Raw genomic sequence first — 19,735 nt, forward strand, 5'->3', positions numbered from 1 at the left:
AGCGGTGGCGGCGAGGTCGCTCTTCATCGGCGACACGCTGAACGTGTTTCGGCGTTTTGTGGCTGACGGCGAGCACGTCACTAGGCTGTGTGCGCTGAACGTACTGACGGACGCGTGCCTCTCGTCACCGGCATTGCTGTCAACCCATGTTGAGGGTATCCTGTGCCAGAAGCTCTACGCCGAGATACGTATAGAGACCCTCAGCGCGCCGCCAAGCTGGAAGGCAGTCATAAGGCTGGTTGCTCGTCTCCTGTCTGCGTCGGCATTGACTTTCCGCAGCCTGATGAAGAACAGAATTGTCAGCAAGCTTGAAAAGTACCTGGACCCCACATTGCGGGGTGCCGACGACTGGCAAGGCATTGTGCTGGACATTCTAGCGGCGTTTGGGATGATGTGCCGAGGGGTGGAGTTGTCGGACGCGCTGTTCTTTCATTGCCAGCACCCGGGCTATCTGGACACGCTGTTGGAGTATCTCCGGCGTGGAGCTGCATTTCCCCGCGTGCTGCCCATCCTGGTCGACGTGTGCTCGCGGGGCCAGTGGCTGGAGGTGTTCGTGTCGCATCCGCAGTGCACTGAGACGGTCGGCGCAGCTATCTGGAAGCCGATTCCACTAAAATCTGGCGGTGGTACACAGACCAATCACTCCGAGTGCTTGTGTGCACTCAAAGAACTCCTGCTATCGTGCTCGCAGCGTAGGGACTACAAGATGCTTATGTGTCGTGTTGAATGCGTCCTCTACCCGGAGATGAAACCGGGCCGCAGTCGCACCCTTCGCCGTGCATCGCAGCATTTGACCACCGCCGAAGTCATCTGGGCGATCGCAGAGAAAACCAAGGACAAAGCCATGCGTGCTGTTGCCATCGACATACTCCACCTACTGCTAGGATTTACGTTCTCGGCCAAGGATGTACTGGAGCTGAACGGCCTGGTTGAGAGCCTGTGCAAGTCGGAATGCGAAAAGGATTCGGATCCCTTGTTTTCCGCCAGGCTTGGCTTCAGTGCGGCTGTGCTGCGCAGTCAGGACTCCGATCAGATGCCGGCCAAAAACAAGGACAAGTTACCAAGTTTGCAAGCGTGTGTTGGTCGCTGGTCAAACTTACAGCGCCGACAGCGTTCTCGCTAATGCCGCTCATTCCAACCAGACGCCGATGCGTATCGTGCCATGCAGCACCCACGGGTGTTTAGTTGGTGGTCATCTGCAATCACCGCGGTGAACCAGCTGTTTTGGCTCGGAATCTGAATGCACCCGTGCAGTACATCGCATCGGAAGCTAACCACTGCCGGTCCGGACATGCTGCTCAGTACAGTGCCGCTATCGCTATCCAGGAAGGCAGCAGCATTTGCCCGGCTGTCGCAGGTTCGGGTTGGTTCCGGGCTGGGCAACTCACGGCCGAGGTTGAGTCAAAGTCAGTACATACACAGCGCTGTGTGGATGATCAAAACTGATAACGATAACTGTGATGGCGGAGAGTGTACGTGTATATGTACATAACTTACAATGATTTGCATGCTCATAAAGCCTCAAATCCCTATTGAAAGCCAGGCGTGCCCCGTCTCTGCGGTTTGTCTGCGCATAGCGTGTCTTGGGAAATTATTTTTTGCTTGTTTTTTGATCACGCAATTGATAGTACTGTATAGTCAGTATTGTGCAACGAAGGCTGGAGAAGCAGAATACAAATTCCTGGCTGTGACGTACTCTGCGGCGCTCCTTGCCAGACTGGGCCTTGGGCAGTGGTGACGGTGGCCTTAATAAATAAGGCGTGCCTTGGAGCTCAGTACATTGAAGTGAAATTGTAGTTAGTTTACCAACCAGCCTCGGCAACTGGGTATTGGGAACCCAGAGCCAATAGACATACCAACAACCTCAGCCATGAAAGCTATAATAGTAACGACAAACTGGATTGTGGAGCAGAAACTAGCCCCAAATTCCGAAATGCTCTGGCAACACACACACACACACTTGTACTTGCTCACTGCCAAAACTGGTCACGTGGGTCTCCCCGGGAGAGGGGAGAAAGACTCAAAAGGAATCTTGGAAAGATGGCTCTGACCTCAATTGGCTATTGAACCGCCCAACGGCCGACACCCCCTGGAATCCCCAAGCTATGGGTGGACTTGGAAAATGATCCCACTTGTGGGCTCACCACACCTCAGTAAGTGGGTGAGGACAAGGTGCAGAAAAAGGATTGATGGCATCAGGTATCCGTCCAGGGATCCAACTGCAGTTACCCCTGCCCCCAGTGAAGGTAATACGTGCTACTAGTGTGGGTGGCTAAATCAGAGTGGATCTGATATAAGTCACTAGCACCATTGATTACACAAGAGTTAATCTAGCCAGAAGCAGTCCATGGTTAGCAGGTATGTATACTTCAAATAGAAAGTATATGAACCCTGGAACCAACAAAGGTACACACACACACACACACACACACGCACACCACAGGCGTCCGGCTAGCGGCCAGAACTCCCCAGAAAACATCACGCACGCTTTAATAAACCGAGGTCAGTTTGGGTTACTGTTCAGGAAGCTGCTGACAGATCGGGCAGAGTCTGTCAGCTGAGAGTTGACTTATCCACGTGAATGCAATGTACAAAGCGTAACAAAGGCGGGCTAGATTTCCAGAAAAATGCCCAACACATCAATAATCAGCGGCAGGAACACGTAAAGAACGAATTGGCATGAAAGAGAGGACAATACGGCCCCGCATTGAAACAGGACGTTTCTACTGCTGAGCGTTGTAAAACAGGAGCCGCGACTGATTGTCGGCAGCACCACCGTGCTCCCGTGGCTCAAAGAAAAAGAAGAGAATATACTGTCCAGCTCGCAGCTACAACGGCATGCCGCCACAGAGCGCACAAAAACGCTACCTTGGCAAAATGAGAATGTGCGAGTGGGTGCGCGCGCACGCGTGAGCGTGTAGCTGACAGCTGGTAGTGTGTGAGCAATAGCAGACAGTTAGCTATGAACACAGCACACACACACACACACACACACACACACACACACACACACACACACACACACACACACACACAAGACAAAGAGACACACAGACAACGGCGGCGGAGACCACCAGGAAAGAAGTGTGCTGCCTGACCTGCGGCGGCACTGTGCATCGCCAACACAGACACACAGTTGCAGGCAGGTGCAGCACGAGTACAAATCGGTAGTGAGGCAGAAGACGAGAGGCGCAGGGAGCAGCTGTGTACTTTTTTTTAATGATGGTAACGTGGCTCAGAGAGACAGCATTGCCGTACTGGCAGATGTGTACAGTCACAATAAGTTGCAATGCCGATCACTGCTGCCGCTCCTGCAGGGTGCTTGTGTAGGCGCTAGGGCCAATGCTATCAACACCATCACCCAAAGGAGGGCAGAGCAGAGCACACACACATGTGCGCGGCACCGAGTGCACACGGCAGCAGTTAGACTAGAAGATGGGAGCTCACGGAAGCCACACGCTGCGTGCCGCCCTCTTCTTTCGTCTTCTTCTTCTTCTGTTCAGCCGTGTCTTGCTGTCTCCTCAGTTAGCGGCACCGGAGGATGGTACGTCTCCCGTGCTGATAAGCTTCAGCACTTTACCAACAGCAACAGTCTTGCCTGAGCACAATCACAGCACAAACATGAACACGACGACCAATCAAAATGTGTCATTTCGCTCTCCTGTTGTTCTCATACAAGTGAAAGATGCGTACAAGTCAATGAACTTTAAAAAGAAGTCTCAACACAGACAACCCGGGGAAGATCACATCACCAACGCACCTTCATCTCTCAGAGTGAAGCGTCCCAGCTGCGGGAACTCCTTGAAGGTTTCCAAGCAAATCACGCCAGACGTCTCCAGACGCACAATTGCACTCATATCTTGTTTGATGAACCTGAACAGCAAGCATATTACAGAGCAGGAAACAGCAGAAGTTGGCGTCACCCCGGAAAAAAGTCAAAAATAGATTCCCACGCGAACTAGGGTTAGAAATATGTTATAGAGCGCAGTTGACGCTCAAGACACAGCACAGTACTGCTGGGTTCTGAAGAGCTGCCTGCCAAAAAACAGCCAGGCGGGGGTCGCAATGGCGTGAGCAGCTGAAGTATGTTAGAATAAGAACGCTGGAATTGCAATCGATAAGGACATCTCCAAGCTGTAGTCATGTATGGCACCTTCTTCGGCATCGGAAAGTACCGCTGCACACTGAGCTGCCGCATGGCAACAAACTTGAACAAAGCCAAAGGGATTTACTGCTGCGTGCATCTCTCTCTGTCCCTGTCCCCCCCCCCCCCCCCCCCTCTCTCTCTCTCTCTCTCTCTCTCCCACCTACGCACACACACATGCATACCTCGGCCTTGGTTTCTTCTGACCAGTCTTCCTGTCAATAGTCGCAATCAGATTCTGTGTACAGGAAAAAATAGGAAGAAGCAACAGCACAACACAACCATTATAATGCTGCCAGACAAAATGTGTGTGTGTGTGTGTGTGTGTGAGAGAGAGAGAGAGAGAGAGAGAGAGAGAGAGAGAGAGAGAGAGAGAGAGAGAGAGAGAGAGAGAGAGAGAGCATGAGTGAGAGAGAGAGAGAGAGAGAGAGAGAGAGAGAGAGAGAGAGCATGAGTGAGAGAGAGAGAGAGTGAGAGGGAGATAAGCACATCACTAAAACACAGCGAAGTCAACCACACTGCAGCTGGTGGTGGTGCTATTTACCGTGATCTTGACATCCTCCACAGCTGTGTGCACATGCAGTACAGCACCATAACCGGCGCAGATGATGGACTTGTACTCCATCACCACAACCTGCACCATAACAAAACACAAGAAGAACCCACAAGATAGGTTGTAATACACAGATGATATGCAACAGACGTGGATTCTAGAAATTTCACAAAGAATTATCACTGCATGTGTGAAAGCTAAAGCAAACATCACGGAAATCAGCAGCTCATAATTTACAAACAATAACTGATTTTCCTGAAGCTCTTTACCTGAGCGTCGAATACGCGAGTGGTGTGGCAAAGGTTGCCAGGGCTGCAGAGAACAAATCCTGGGGACACATCCTGTGGAAGAAACAGACAAACAAACACACAGAGACACACACACACACACGGATCAAACGGATGCTACCATTAACAAAACTAATTCAAACAGGAGGTCAGCAGAGGACAGAGGACAGGTGCCAGAAGAAGCGAAACGCGCACACACAAAGTTTCAATAGAAACTAAAGTAGCAAATGGCAGCAGTCTGTATACATACATTAACGCACTCTCCACATACAGGCATGCACCCGGCTCAGAACACATTGTTTTCTGGTTGGCATATCAGGGATATTGGGCGGAGCAGCTGGCGTGCATGAGAAAGACAGGTCGGCCTGCTCTGCGCAGGAGCTGTGACCCGGTGCACACATAGTGTGTGTGAGAGAGAGACAGACAGGTCGGCCTGCTCTGCGCAGGAGCTGTGACCTGGAGCACACAGAGTGTGAACGAGAGACGGTCGGCCTGCCGTGGGCAGGAGCTGCGACCGGTAGTGATTGAAATGAGCCAGCTGCGGAGATAGACTGCCCTCACCCGATATAAGTATATTGACAAGAGTTGTACTGACACTGTTATTGAGGAAATTATGGTGACAGTGACGGAGAGATAGTGATCCCCAGTCGAATGGGGTCGGGAGGGAAGGGGAAATTGACACTGACGGACAAACCAGTGAACAGTCAAGTCGTCAGAAAGCAAAAGTGACAAAGGAGTCTCTCTTTTCTCCTTCTCTCTTTCTAAAGCAAGATTTGGAATGCATGCGTGGGAGAGTGGCGCGCGCTGCGCATGCGCATGTATAGCAATGACATCATAATCAGATGCACGATCATCAGACTAAGTATGAGTGGTAGATGTTCCACGTTCGTTAACAGGGCTTAGCGCACACGCTAAACCACCAATAGTCATGGTACATGCAATGCAGAGCAGGACATGGGAAAGCAATCAATGCTACAGTGTCCAACATCCGTCTGAAAACCAGATACCGTATTTTCCCCAGTACAAGCCGCACGTTGAACACTCAAAAGGGTGGTGCGACTTATACTCCGGAAAATACGATACTTGTTCCCGTCAGTACATTGGGCTACAGATGCTTCAACACCTCAACTGTACAGCATACAATCACGTCCAGCAGGAGAGTGTGATATTCCACTGTGCACATTGTCACCAACAAGCAACAGCTCCAGAGTGCACATGAGCACGCGCATGCACACACACGCACACACCTCGGACCTCGGACCTGCCCATCGCAGAAGTGATGATAGCGAACAGCTATGTTAGATATAGCAACTTTTGTGCTGGGACACACACACACGCACACACAGAAAACACATCACATACCTCCTCTTCGACTCCCTTCAGCTTCAGCTTGATATTCTCACCGGCGCGTGCCTGCTGAACTTCCTCGTCCTCAGTGAAAACCGCCAGTGCATCAACATTGGCCTGCAAATGACCAGAAGAGACAACGCACGAAAGTTACAAACCTCAAAGATGATTGGAAATTAGCCAAAGGACTGAAGGAGCAAGCAAACAAGAGAAAGAGAGAACAAAAGTGGGTTTACTCGTGTCTATGTCTGCGTGCATGTGTCTGAGAGAGAGAGAGAGAGAGAGAGAGAGAGAGAGAGAGAGAGAGAGAGAGAGATGGAGAGAGAGAGACACACACACACACACACGCACAAACTCCCACACCCACAGCTCTGGACAAATTGCTTTGCTCACCCTGTTTGGCATGAGAACCATGGACTGGCCCTTGGTAAGTCCACCTGACTCGAGCTTTCCCATGATGATAGTACCCATGTCCTAAGACAAGAAGCAGAAGCAACAACAAACAAATGCAATACTCTATACTTGCACACGCGGAAGAGAAGCAATGTTTTAAGATTTCAGGGCCGGAGGTTGCTAAAAGACCCGGGCAATGCTAGCACAGAACAAGAGAATAAATATACCGCTGCAAAAGAGAGCATTTTATCCACAAGTTGTTGCCTGAGTGGATCGGCGGTTTTCCGGAGAGAGAGAGAGAGAGAGAGGCAGAGAGAAGAGAAGAACAGATAGACAGAGAGCTTAGGCCCTCTTCAGACTAGGTACAAAACAGCCTATAAGTCACATTTACATAGAAGTTTCCAAGACAACAACAAGAATCTGGCAGGAAGCCTAAAAAGCTGCCCAATCCTTTCAGGTAGGGTACGAACCCTTGTACAAGGCAACTTTCCTGCATTTATCGTACTTTCTCACCAGGTAGTTGTACAAACGTACAGACTTTGAACCCAGGTACGACTGCCGGCTGCTTTCACACATCCCAGGTCCATTGCGCAATAGCGTAGGGTCAAAGGTTGCCTGTATATTGCATGTAAAATGTGTAGTCTGAATGCAGGGTTGGAAAAATGTTGCCTTTTAGGTTTTAAGTGATTTTGTACTGGATGTTCTATGTACGTAGTCTGCAGAGGGCCTAACAGCAAGAAGATGCATGGTGGTGTTCGTACCTTGTAGCGGTCAACAATGGGAATTCGAATGGGACCGGAAGAGCTGCGCGTGATAGTCGGCAGCTGATCCAAGTACTCCAAGAATGCTGGGCCACTGGCAGAGCGAGAGAGCAAGCCAAACATAACATACAATTAGAACAATCACACATGGCTCTGGCACCAGTACATGTGCTAGTACACAGCGAAGGCAGATTTGATCCGAAGTCCACCACATTTATAAAGACTATACAGCTAAACATCAACATCCACAACAGACAGAGGTCACTGCTTGTACCACACGCCATGGACTAAACGGGCCAAACACGTACATTGACACACCTCTGAGAAACCACAACAACGTTGTCATTCGCCAAAGAATGGAACATGTGCAGTGGAAGAAAACCTGGCAAAGAATCCGCCTCGCCATGTGTTGGTCTGTGAACTTACGTGTACCATGGGCAACTCTTGGCGTCCACTCTCTCCTTGAGACCTGTACCGGTCAGACCTGATACTGGCATGAAGTAGCAGTCTGCACAACAACACCACAAACCAACAAGTAACATTTAAAACATGATGCGGCTGCGTCAACGAGACCGACAGACATAGAGAGAGAGAGAGAGAGAATAAAAAAACCCAAAGGGGATAAGGCAAGGGCCATACGTGCAGAGAAGAGAACATGCAACTAGACCAAACACACCCGTACACACGCACATACACCCACCCACACAAGAAACTTCATTACCATGCAAACCACACCTCTTGCAAGCAGTACTAGAGAACGGCCACAGTCACAGCCTGCCACTCACTTAGCACAATACTCTGATAATGCTCTTGCTTAGTACGGACATTGGCCGGAGCACGGATGTACGTATAGATCCATACTGAAGTACAAGTATGTTGGGATAAGGAGTACCTTGGATACTCGTACGTAGGGTTGTGCTACTCAATACCACACGGGAGCATTAGCCAAGCAAGAAAGAAAGAGCAGGCAAGCACATACCGGTCTTGCGGAAGCCGACCTGCTTGAGATAGGGCATGAGCTTGCTCTTGCATTCCTCATATCTACAGGAAAAGAAGCAACACGACAAAGCACCACGTTCGTCAACGGCTACTGTTCGGCAATGTTCATAGCTCAAATCACATGCAGCCCGATGGCTGATGGCTGTCTTCCAGGAACACGAAATCAGCCTAAGCGCCCCGCGAGGAAGAGAGCAATGATCATACACGCAGAGTACGAGTAAAATTGACAAAGACCCTCCTGGGGATCAGAGGAACGTTGTCGTTGCATGAAATATGATTAGGACAGCCCAGACTACAGCAGGACCAGGCAGTCACCACACATTTCAATGCACACCCTGCACAAGCTGCACAGATCTTTGCTTCAAATCCCATAAACCTGTACTAAGTGAAACAGAAATATTCCAATGCAGTACTCAGTCAATCGATGAGCAGTTCAAGCAACACAAGCCATGCATGATTGCTTTCGTATGGTAACACCACAAAAAAATCAAGCATAAAGTTACCTCTCTCCCTTCCACTGGACTGTGGAGTCGTCCATCTTGTTGACGAGAATGATCAGGTGTTTGACACCAGCCGTCTTTGCCAACATAGCATGCTCACTGTGTGCGACAACAGCAAGTACACACCATACAACAACAATGCAATGATCAGTGAGGAACAGCAGGAAAGAGCCACCAGAGTGGGAGTGCATATACTATGAGTGTACATGCAGTGCACACCCGATACTATCCACCTGTCTGTCTCTGCCCCCTCTGTTACGCTCTCCCTCCGTCTCCCTTCAAAAGAGAGTGCTGAAGTTACGGCTGTACTTCAATATGGAAAGCAAAATAGATGTAACGTTAACGGCGTCTGAGTCGACACTAATTCACAACCATGGAGCTGAGATCGAAGCAATATGCTTGTGAACGTACATCCAGACGAAGGAGAACAATATCAAGGATGAATGCTTTCACTATCTCAAGCTACCACGTATAGCGTACAGGTTGTGTGGCAGCACAAACAACCACTGCACGATCAAACACATCCCAAGCATCGCATGGCCAAACAACCCCCAACCACCACACCGTCAAACAACATACCGTGTCTGACCGCCACGTTCAAATCCAGTCTCGAACTCTCCACGGCGAGCAGAGATGACCTTAGAGAGAAAAGACAAAGATGGGAAGGCACAACATACAATGTAACTAGATTAGGAAAAAGATAAGGACAAGTGTGAGCCAAGGACGCACATTAACTATACATATATACAAAATTCCGGACACAAGCATGATGGTACAAATCCACACCCACCCGCACAAACGCACACAGGCGTGCGTGCACGTACACACACACACCCACCCCCACCCACACAGTACACACACCACAGCTACATCAACTGGTTGGCCACTCCGACTCACCAGGATAGCGATATCAGCCTGTGCAGCACCGTTGATCATGTTGGGTACAAATGAGCGATGGCCGGGCGCATCGAGAATGGTGAAACGTTTCTTCTCCGTGTTGAACATGGCACGGCCAACCTCCACAGTCTTTCCCTTCTCTCGCTCCTCTGTGTTTGTGTCAAGGGCCCAAGATAGGTACCTAAGGAGCAAAAAAAAAAGCAAAGACAGGTCGTTGAATGTCTCAATATCCTTGTCAGTTTTGTGCCTTGTTGCACTATCTGACTGTATATTATCTCGTTGTCTTGGTGGACTGTTAGTCATACCTAGTAACTTATTGGTTCTTTCTCTTTACTAAATGCTATTGGCTCAACATCCGATTTATAAAGAAAAGAAAAGTTAGCCGGATTCGCGGCCGCAACATCCGACGTGTTGAGGAACACGTCAAGCAAAGACATTCGCACCGGCTGGGCACCACCTCGCCCATATATCCTCAGTGTCGAATGCAGACCTAAAGAGCAATGTCAATGATAAAGAAAAGTACAATCATCATCTGGATGACTACACATCCTCAATACAGTGTGTACATGCGTTGTCCAATGTCGCATGTTATGCTAGCCAAGCAGGACTGGGCGCCAGTGTTGCCTTATGCCTCCAATCTTGCCATAGAATGATACTTCGAAGTATGTTGAGCATTGAAAAGTGTCTGTTAGAAGCGTGACCAAAACGCCAAATAGTGGCTCAGACTAAAGTACACTTGGTCAACAGATCCAAGATGGCAAAGCATTGGCGGATTCCACAGCCCAGAAGTAGCAAGTCTACAAGACCACCTGGGAAGGACAACAGGAGGAATGCCGTACTCACCAGCTCTCTCTGTTCTTTTCTTTCGCCTCTCGTTCATACTTCTCAAGCGTACGCTTGTCGACCATACCGGTGAGCTTCCTGCAAAACAAGTCAGGAAAAAAATAAAAAATAAAAAAAGGTTTAGAGACAGAGCTATCCTCAAAACAGAAAACACCAGGGAACTGAGATGTCCAGAGAAAGCAAACATGAGTATGTCTATACGTATCATATAGTATTATTCCCATATTTTCCTGTCAATTTGACGCTTGACTGACTCGCGACTGGGATTCAGAACATACCAGAAGCAATCCAATCTGAAAACCTGCAAGAAAGCACCGCTCCTTGCTCAAAGCACAGTGTTTCAACTGCTGAGGGGTTAATTGAACTTAATTCCCCTAAACACTGTGAACTAAGCAAAGAGTGATGCTTTCTTGAAAATGAAGGCTTGCCGTGTGGAGGATTCAATGGACTTCTTGCATGCTTCATGAGTCAGCCAGTGTCAAGTCAAGTCGGCAGGAAACGTGCAAGCTCTCACATTGGGAGCAACACACATTTCCTCTACTAGGGCCGAAGTCGTTACCGCTATCTCGTAGTTTTCCCATGCTGATAATATCGGGAGGGAGGGAGAGAGAGAGATAGAGATAGGGGCACGCTGACACTCCGCATGTGGCAGTAGCAGCGGTAAAGCCAGACCGGTAAAGACGACAGATCACTACGCGTCACTAACACCTCAACTTACAGCAGTTGTCCACCAATGGTTGATTTTCCAGCATCTGGTGAGGACAAGCAGAACACAAAAGAAGGGTTAAAAAAAGAATACGTTAGTTAGCAGTCCACAGACAGGACAAGCAGTTGCTGTTTCGTAATTCTGAGTTTCACGAATAGAATGGAGCATCAGACGAAAATCGATACTGACCCTGGCTGATACTATTGCTATTTTTTACCATGAATGTGGCAAGCCCAGCATAACAATTATCAAGACATGTGATATGTAGCGCGATATGGAGTGTGTGGGAAAGTGTTAGCAGTCCTTTTGTAATCTTGTGCCATTACAAGCACACCCCCCCCCCCCCAAAATTGTTTGGGATGCAACACCTATGGCAAAGAGCATGGCTTGATGAGGTACATGTATGTTGTACAACGGCAGTGTCTGCTCTAGGATTGTAGGACAGCCGGGTACACGTGTACCTGGCGCAACCATTTCAACCGGGTCGGAGCCGGGTACACATGTACCTGGCGCTGTCTCACCAGCCGAGTCACATGCTTTAACTGGTTTGATGGTTTATTTTAATCCGGAGAATAAACGGGAACTAGGCCCAATGATATAAAGGCAAATGGATAAGCCGCATTTAGAAAAGAGAGGACAAGAATTAGAAAATTACGAAAGAAGAAGAAGTATCTGACACATACAAGCCATGTAAAAAAAAAGAGTAAATTATCGTATCCGTTCCCGAAGGGAACTCACGACGGCCGCTAACACCCGATAAACCCTAGCGGCAGATGCAGCGCCTAACAAGCCATGTAGTCAGTCCTTTCAAAGTTCGAAAGTATAAAGTACCAACCGGGTCACAGGTCACCCGGTACTATATTTTCAACCGAGTCCAAGCGCCGCCCAACCGGGTGGATTACCCGGCTCACCCGGCGCTGGAGCAGACACTGAACGGGTAGGTCCATTCAAACGAACAGCCTATCACCTGCAGATGGCAAAACGAACACTGTGCAGCCTGCCAAACAAACACTCCCCATACTCCTCCTGCTCACTTACCAACGTGACCAATGAAGACGATGTTAACATTCTCATGGCTGGGGAAGGCAGCTTCGGCGAGCGCTTCCGCCTTGCCTGCCTCTACCTCCTGTGCAACATCGGACGAAGCTACACTTTCCGCCGCCGCCGCTGCTGATGCCTGAACAGCGGGAGCTGAGCATGCTAAGACAAAAAAAGAAAGAGGAAGGACAAACACCACCATGGGAATGTGTAGCTTCATTGGGATTTCATCAACAACCGGAAAATGAAATAAAAATGAAGCCGGACACATTGCCAGGCGATGGTGAAAGCGTGAAACCCTGCAATGGGCTTTCCTCTCTCTCTCTCTCTCTCTCTCTCTCTCTCTCTCTCTCTCTCTCTCTCTCTCTCTCTCTCTCTCTCTCTCTCTCTCTCTCTCTCTCTCTCTCTCTCTCTCTCTTCTCCACCATGCAGCCAGGAGCACCAACAGATAACCAGTCCGCAAATCTGCGATGCGTCATGTTGATTTGTCTACACACCATACTGCAATACAAAAGTTGGAATTCACACTTTCCGCTTTACAGTAAAACCTGTGACTAACGGCCACCCCTTGGGGCTAGAGAAAGCGGTGTTTAGTGGCAGGTGGTCCTTAGTTAGAGGTCTGCACCGCACAACCATATAATGAATGTGAGACCGTCCGTGCCTGGCGAAGCGGTCTGTAGTACCAGGCTGGTCGCTAGTCACGGTGGTATTTAGTTACAGGTTTGACTGTAGTTACATTGCAACGTAACTCTTCTGACCCGTGGAAGGGCAGAGCACATTCTCACATGTTCCATGTGGATTGAAGAATACCCAATAAAACAGCATCAGCTGGAAAAAATACCGCAGCATAACTCAGAAACGTCTGCTCGTCACTGGCCAGCCAAGCAAGCAGTCTCAGATTCGTGCCAAAGCTAACCTTCCGCGGCCTCTGCAGCTGCTCCATTGCTTGTAGCAGCTGCCGCATCAGTAGCGGTGTCAGCGGGCGGGCTAGTCTCGGCTGGTGCCTGTTCTTCTGCCGGTCGTTCTGAAATAAATACGATGCACAAAGGAAATTAGGATGGGGGGGGGGGGGGGTGATTGCATCTCAATCGTTAGTCGGGCTCGGCACACTGGCAAGGTGGTATACCCACTGGGGGTCTACTACTGTGCTAGTACATGTACCGAGGCTAGTGGTGTAATGCAGTCTTCCATCTGGCAGGCCATGTACTCAACATGTACTGAGGCCAGTGATAACATAGTGCAGTCTTCCATCTGGCAGGTCCTGTACTCAACATGTACTGAGCCCAGTGATAACATAGTGCAGTCTTCCATCTGGCAGGTCCTGTACTCAACATGTACTGAGGCCAGTGATAACATAACACAGTTTTTTTCATCTGACGCGCCCTTTACTCAAAATGTTATGCAATCGTAGGATGTTTAGTATCAGCCAGGGAAGGGAGCTGAGTCTATCATACTTCTCTGGATACAAGTCGAACTTGAAAAAAATACAATGCACCCAAAGGTCGAACAAGCAAGCATGGCTTACAATAGAGAATCACGCAAAGTGTGCACACTGACACCATACAACGGGGACCTGAAGATGGACGGGGGGGGGGGGGGGCTTAGCTTTGGATGCAACTAAAATCTATGTGGGCCTCGATCCAAGATCTATCAGCCATCTACGCAACACACATTTGAAGCTGAGGCAGTGATTCCCCAACTCCAAACGTGGCCCAGAGCCATGATAACATGCAACAAGTTCATAAATCAGCTCTGTTCCAGGGGCGCCTGGCACGGTCAGAACAAAGAGTGAGGCCCACACTGCTTCAAGTTCCAACTGCTCATGGTGTCGCCCTAGATGCACTGACTACCTGATGTCCATGTGCATGCATGCTAACATCACGAAGAGAACTTGCGAATTTCGGACACAGGACTATCAATAGATGATTCGGACTATCATGGTCAAGCGCCATCAGCCATGACGTCATACATACATGTAGAAGAAGCATCATGATTCACTCTGAACACCTGTTGCCCAGTACGCAATCTGACCAACTTTAGGGTTCACAGATTGGCATGCTAGCGTCGCCAGCTACATCATGCACGTGACAGGCGCGTGCAGATACTGTACCACACAATCGATGAGTGCTCAAATCGCATTTTCCCATCAATATCACTCACTTTCAACTCTACGGGATTCATTACGGTTGGCTCAAACTGCCTGAATTTTTGAATCCACACGCACGAAAGACGTTCCAAGACTTCCACCGTTCGTATTTTTTCAAACGAGTTCTGGGTTTTCTAGTAACTTTGGCCAAAGTTCGGCTAAAAAACAGGGGGAGCCGTTGCGTTTCCGTAAAATATTGAACGGCAAAAGGATAGCCAAGGTCGAGAGCAAAACAACAAACCATTATTTGTCAAAATCGAACAAGAAACGGCTCAGCGCATTTATTTTCCGTGCACGCGCGCGCGTACTTTGGCCGACAAGGTGTGCAGAATTTCTGAAGAAGAATAACAAGAGCAGCAGCGCTCGGAACAGCCGTGCTGGATACTTCCAACCCCGACACGATGGAGCGTGTTAGCTGTCGTGAGCTGCTGAAACGACCATCACATTTCTTTTTCTTTGTATACCCTACATATATATCTTGACGTGCCCTTGCTCAGCTTCGGCCTCTTTACAGGAAGAATATTTTCTTCCTTGGCATCAGCCATTTCGGCCAAACAGCAAGAAGAGCAACAGATCGAGATTTGCAGGGCAAACAAAGGATGCGTGCAGCTACATCTAGTCAGGTTCGATGCAGCTGCGCTTTGCCAGAACCTCAGCAGACAAGAAAAGGCGACAGAGTGTCTCAGATGGAACTGGATCTTTCGCCAAGACCGCCACCGCCGCCATCATCAAGTCCAGGTCAGTCAGAAAAACCGAAGCAAAAATGCAAAGCCCAAGTAAAGTGAAGGAAAAATTCAAAAAGTATGCTCTCCGGCTAGACTTCGAGTTGATATTTTTTTACTTCGACAGGCGCTATCGTGGCCTGTCGCGCGCCTCCATAATCCAAAATGGAGGCGCACGTGACGGGTGCTTTTAGTGGCAAGCCGTGAACCCTAAACTTCATCAGACTAGGTCAGGCAGAGTGCATTGGGACGGAATGAGGCTATGTCCTGTCATTGAATGTACGCGTTCACATGTGTATGCAATGCACACCACTGCCAGAAACTGTATTATTATTATTTATTTTTCATATTTTAATAGGGCAGTATCAAACTGGGCTTCAAACCCAATCACAGGCTTTCTTTAAAACTTGCAATACACGTGTAAATGCCATACAATGCATACTATGGGACAATACACTCATGCGTACACACACACACAAACGCATGCGCACGCGCACAAACACACACACATGCGCACGCACACACACGCGCGCGTGCACACACACAACACACACACGCACACACATACATACACACACACACACACACACACACACACACACACACAGCAATTGCGTGAATTCACCTTCAGTTGACTGCTGTGTATCAGTAGTAGCTGCAGCACTGGAAGCTGGTTGCTGCTGGGGCGGCTCTACGCAATCGGAACATCAAACACAATACAACAGGCATCTGTTTCACATGTGTCTGATTATGCCCGAGACATTTGCAAGTTATTGGGGAGTGCTGCAATGTTCAATATTCTTTGTAATAATTATTACTTACCGACATTTGTGCTGGCAGGAATGCGAGGGACGAATGATGATGCATGGATGTTCTTGCCCGGGACAAATGCCCCAGCATTCGGATTGAGAGCGGGAGGCTCTGCCTGATCGTCCGCAATGGACTCCCAAGAATCGGGAGCAGACATGTTCACTGGTCAAAGATGACTAGAAATAACGCAAGGCAAACACAAAAGGGTCCTTACAAAATTCCTACACAAAGGCACTTCAGCTCAGACAAAAAAAATCTTCACACATTTCCATGCAGTCTAGTCAACAGTGCATGTGGAGTTCAACAAACCAAGCCAAGGACTTCGCGTGGCTAGCTTGCACCGTCGATAGACGTAGCATGCACTGCACTGCACTGGTATGGCAGACTAGACTCGCCAGTGCGCTGCATGCATGCATGCGTGCCGCCCAAAACTAAAAATTCGAATGAAAGCACCTCCACATGTCTCAAATTTATATGTAGGTGTGCCTGCGTACACGCACCAAAAAAGAACTCAAACTATTGCGCATTTGATGTAATAATAATTATTATGGCCAAGTGCTCGATACATGATACATATCTAGCTCTTGCAGCTTGTAAAAATAATTATCTCCGATGACAAGAGACTGAAGAATACAGTCATAACCATTGATAACCTCCTGGGTTATGTATGTTGCGCACGGTATATGCACACACACACCTGCACACCGGCACATGCACAGTGGGGATAATTATGCAAATGAATAATGTAAGTAGTGATGGCTAGGCTATGTCATCATCTCTGCAACATGACATCACAATAAAAATGCCACCAAAAAAGTACATGATGCACATTGTACAGACGATTTCAGCTGAACACAAGTCATAAACAACATGCACACCGGTATGCATGCCACAACCATGCAGAATCGTGCCGACATTATGTAATTATTTACAGAGTCAGTGCCATGCCGCTCGTTCACTCACTCACTGAAAATGACAGGCAAGACGAAAAGAAGACAGCTGAACCGGGCCGGCTGATTGCATCTGACTGCTAACTCGGCAGCAGGCAAACAAGAACACTGGCATGGTCGGCTTTGGTCACTAAATAGCAACAAACAAAAAGATGGATAGCTTGGAAACGTGGGGATATGGAGGATCGAGGGCGCACAGGAACAATCAAGCCCCTAGAACCAGCAAACACAGGTACTGGAAATGAAATCAAGGACAAGGCAGGACTGTCTGGTTGAGATTGGCAAATTTATGATCAAACAGTGGCAAGAATTTGTGCAACTCGCTTTTGAAGGCAGTCACATGCAGAGCGCAGCAGCAGCTTCCAGAAGCTCGCACTTTCTTTGCTCTACACAAACACACACACACGCACTGCTTCAACACAAATCCACAAGAACTACAATGCTACACGTAGTTACCAAAAAAAAAAAGACTTTTCTTTACATAGCGATAATATTCGAGAGTGAAAAATCAAGACAACGCATACAATTACAGAAGGCCCACTATGTGCAGCTGAATAATAGTCCATCGCCTGTAAACAGTGCTAAGTGCTGCAACAGCAAAAACATCAGAAAGCAGAAATAAAAAGAAGCAGAAATGCAGCAAATTTTTTGCTTTGCACAGCATTGGGACTGACAGAAGAAATATGCCAAAAGGAACTTTGGGGAAGGGGCGGCGTATCAAATAACATCTTTTCGAATAATGGAGACATGCGATGGAGTTTGTGTGTGCGCTACGCCGACGGAGGGAAGAAAACAATGACAAAGCTCAACAGGAATGAAAGCTTACGGAAAGAAGGTAGGTATGTATATGAGAAGAGTATCCTAGAAAGCAGAAGATTTTTAGTTCACATGGAATGATTAAAAACGGACGGAGGTGTATGAACGACAACAGACACAATACCTATCATATATACGAAAATCAGCCAAAGTCTGCACTGGGTATACCAAGTGCGAGACGCAGCATAATGACACCACAGGTATGTGGCTACATCAAGAACTAACCCATGCCAATTTCAAAGACAGCAGCAGCACCTGGTACACTTGTCCGCGGGTGTACAGTGGCGCTGCCGAGTTACATGGACATGAATGTGGGGCAATCATTATCATCTTCTTTGCCTAGTTGTTGCATGGAGTGAGGGAACAGCATATACAATGCTTATTTGTTTTGCAGACTCAGAATTCTGCTTAGAGGAGTCAGCTAACGGCGAAGACAGCTCTATTGCGTGTGCCAAGCATGCGGCCAGTGCCTGACGATACGGGAACGAGGGCTCGGCAACCCCATTAGCAAGGAAAAGCCTAGAACAGTCCACAATCCCGAAGGTTGTTCTTGATGATGACATCGGTAACAACGTCAAACACAAACTGGATGTTGTTCGTGTCCGTTGCGCAGGTCAGATGAGCGTAAATCTCCTTCGTGTCCTTCTTCTTGTTCAGGTCCTCGAACTTCTGCTTGATGTAGTTGGATGCCTCAACAAACGTGTTGGGGCCCGGATATTCTGGGAAGCAAAACGATAGGGGTGACACTGTGATCTTCTGCTGGAATATATCCTTTTTGTTCAAGAACAAAATGATGGACGTATCAACGAACCACTTGTTGTTGCATATGGAGTCGAACAGCTTCATGCTCTCCGTCATTCTGTTGACAGTTTCATCCTCCGCAAGTACAAGGTCATACGCTGATAGAGATGCACAGAAGATAATCGCCGTCACGCCTTCGAAGCAGTGAATCCACTTCTTTCTCTCTGATCGCTGGCCACCCACGTCAAACATTTTGAAATTGAGATCTTTGAATGTGAAGTGTGTCTCAACAATACCCGTTGTCTTGACGCGAGTCCGCAGAACGTCTTGTTCACTGGGAATGTAATCAGGAGCACCAATTCGATCCAGTGCGTCTAGGAGGTAACCTGCGGAATCGTTGAGCTGATACTCGCGTGAGCGGCTAAAACATTCCTTGATTCCACTGTCAGCCCACAAACTCTTCAGCATCGTAAGAATTTCAGGTGTTAGCTCGGCCTCCTCCTGTTTGCTGGCCACATCCACTAAACGATCAGCAGTCTCCTTCACTCCATCGTCACCATAAGATATGCTCAGGTTCTCCATGGCCTTGACGATGGCAAGAATAGATTGGAGAGTGTTGCTGTGAACGACAGGTTTGAATTGCTTGCAATCCTCTGAAGAATAACCATTGTCGTGGATAATTTTCATTTGCTTGACGATCGTGCTTTTACCAGACTCTCCCGCTCCAAGCAGCAAAAGCTTAACTTCTCGCATGGCAGCCTCATTATCTTGCCTGATTTTCTGATCAATTCGCTTACTCCTCTCTGCAGCCTCCTTGTCAACACTCGCGGCACACCCCATCTTCGGCCACCTCACGAAGCGCACTTATTACTGACTCATATACAGTATCCAGAGGACACTAGAATAAATACCTTCTCTGCCCTACTACGAAACGCAAAGGAGGTACTATGAAAGAGGGATCTGAAGAAAAGTAATCGAAGGAAGCCTTCACAACACTCAAACAAATCCTTCCAACTGAAGTGGACGTGATCCCAGTTCTCGGTCCAACCACCTACGCCACTGCGCATGCGCACATACTACGC

The 19,735-nt window shown here is 48.4% G+C and overlaps 2 protein-coding genes across 2 annotated transcripts; both read right to left on the bottom strand.

Moving 5' to 3' along the window:
- Positions 1–2,503: 2,503 nt before the first annotated feature.
- LOC135818501 (eukaryotic peptide chain release factor GTP-binding subunit ERF3A-like) lies at positions 2,504–16,430 on the bottom strand. Its single transcript, XM_065331887.1, has 19 exons — positions 16,159–16,430; positions 15,962–16,027; positions 13,385–13,492; positions 12,469–12,630; positions 11,443–11,476; positions 10,725–10,802; positions 9,882–10,062; positions 9,564–9,622; positions 8,988–9,083; positions 8,465–8,526; positions 7,912–7,993; positions 7,486–7,579; positions 6,725–6,805; positions 6,347–6,448; positions 4,967–5,038; positions 4,689–4,778; positions 4,330–4,382; positions 3,761–3,873; positions 2,504–3,598 (listed from the first exon to the last, which is right to left on the bottom strand). Exons 1-19 carry the CDS (start codon positions 16,301–16,303, stop codon positions 3,522–3,524), a joined length of 1,755 nt encoding a protein of 584 aa, XP_065187959.1. The 5' UTR covers positions 16,304–16,430; the 3' UTR covers positions 2,504–3,521.
- A 938-nt stretch (positions 16,431–17,368) lies between these two features.
- LOC135818504 (guanine nucleotide-binding protein G(i) subunit alpha-like) lies at positions 17,369–19,695 on the bottom strand. The gene has a single exon (XM_065331891.1). The coding sequence runs from the start codon at positions 19,491–19,493 to the stop codon at positions 18,432–18,434; it is 1,062 nt and encodes a 353-aa protein (XP_065187963.1). The 5' UTR covers positions 19,494–19,695; the 3' UTR covers positions 17,369–18,431.
- Between the last annotated feature and the right edge of the window lie 40 nt (positions 19,696–19,735).

Source organism: Sycon ciliatum, chromosome 5 (genome assembly GCF_964019385.1).
Source record: "Sycon ciliatum chromosome 5, ocSycCili1.1, whole genome shotgun sequence".
Classification (NCBI taxonomy): Eukaryota; Metazoa; Porifera; class Calcarea; order Leucosolenida; family Sycettidae; genus Sycon; species Sycon ciliatum.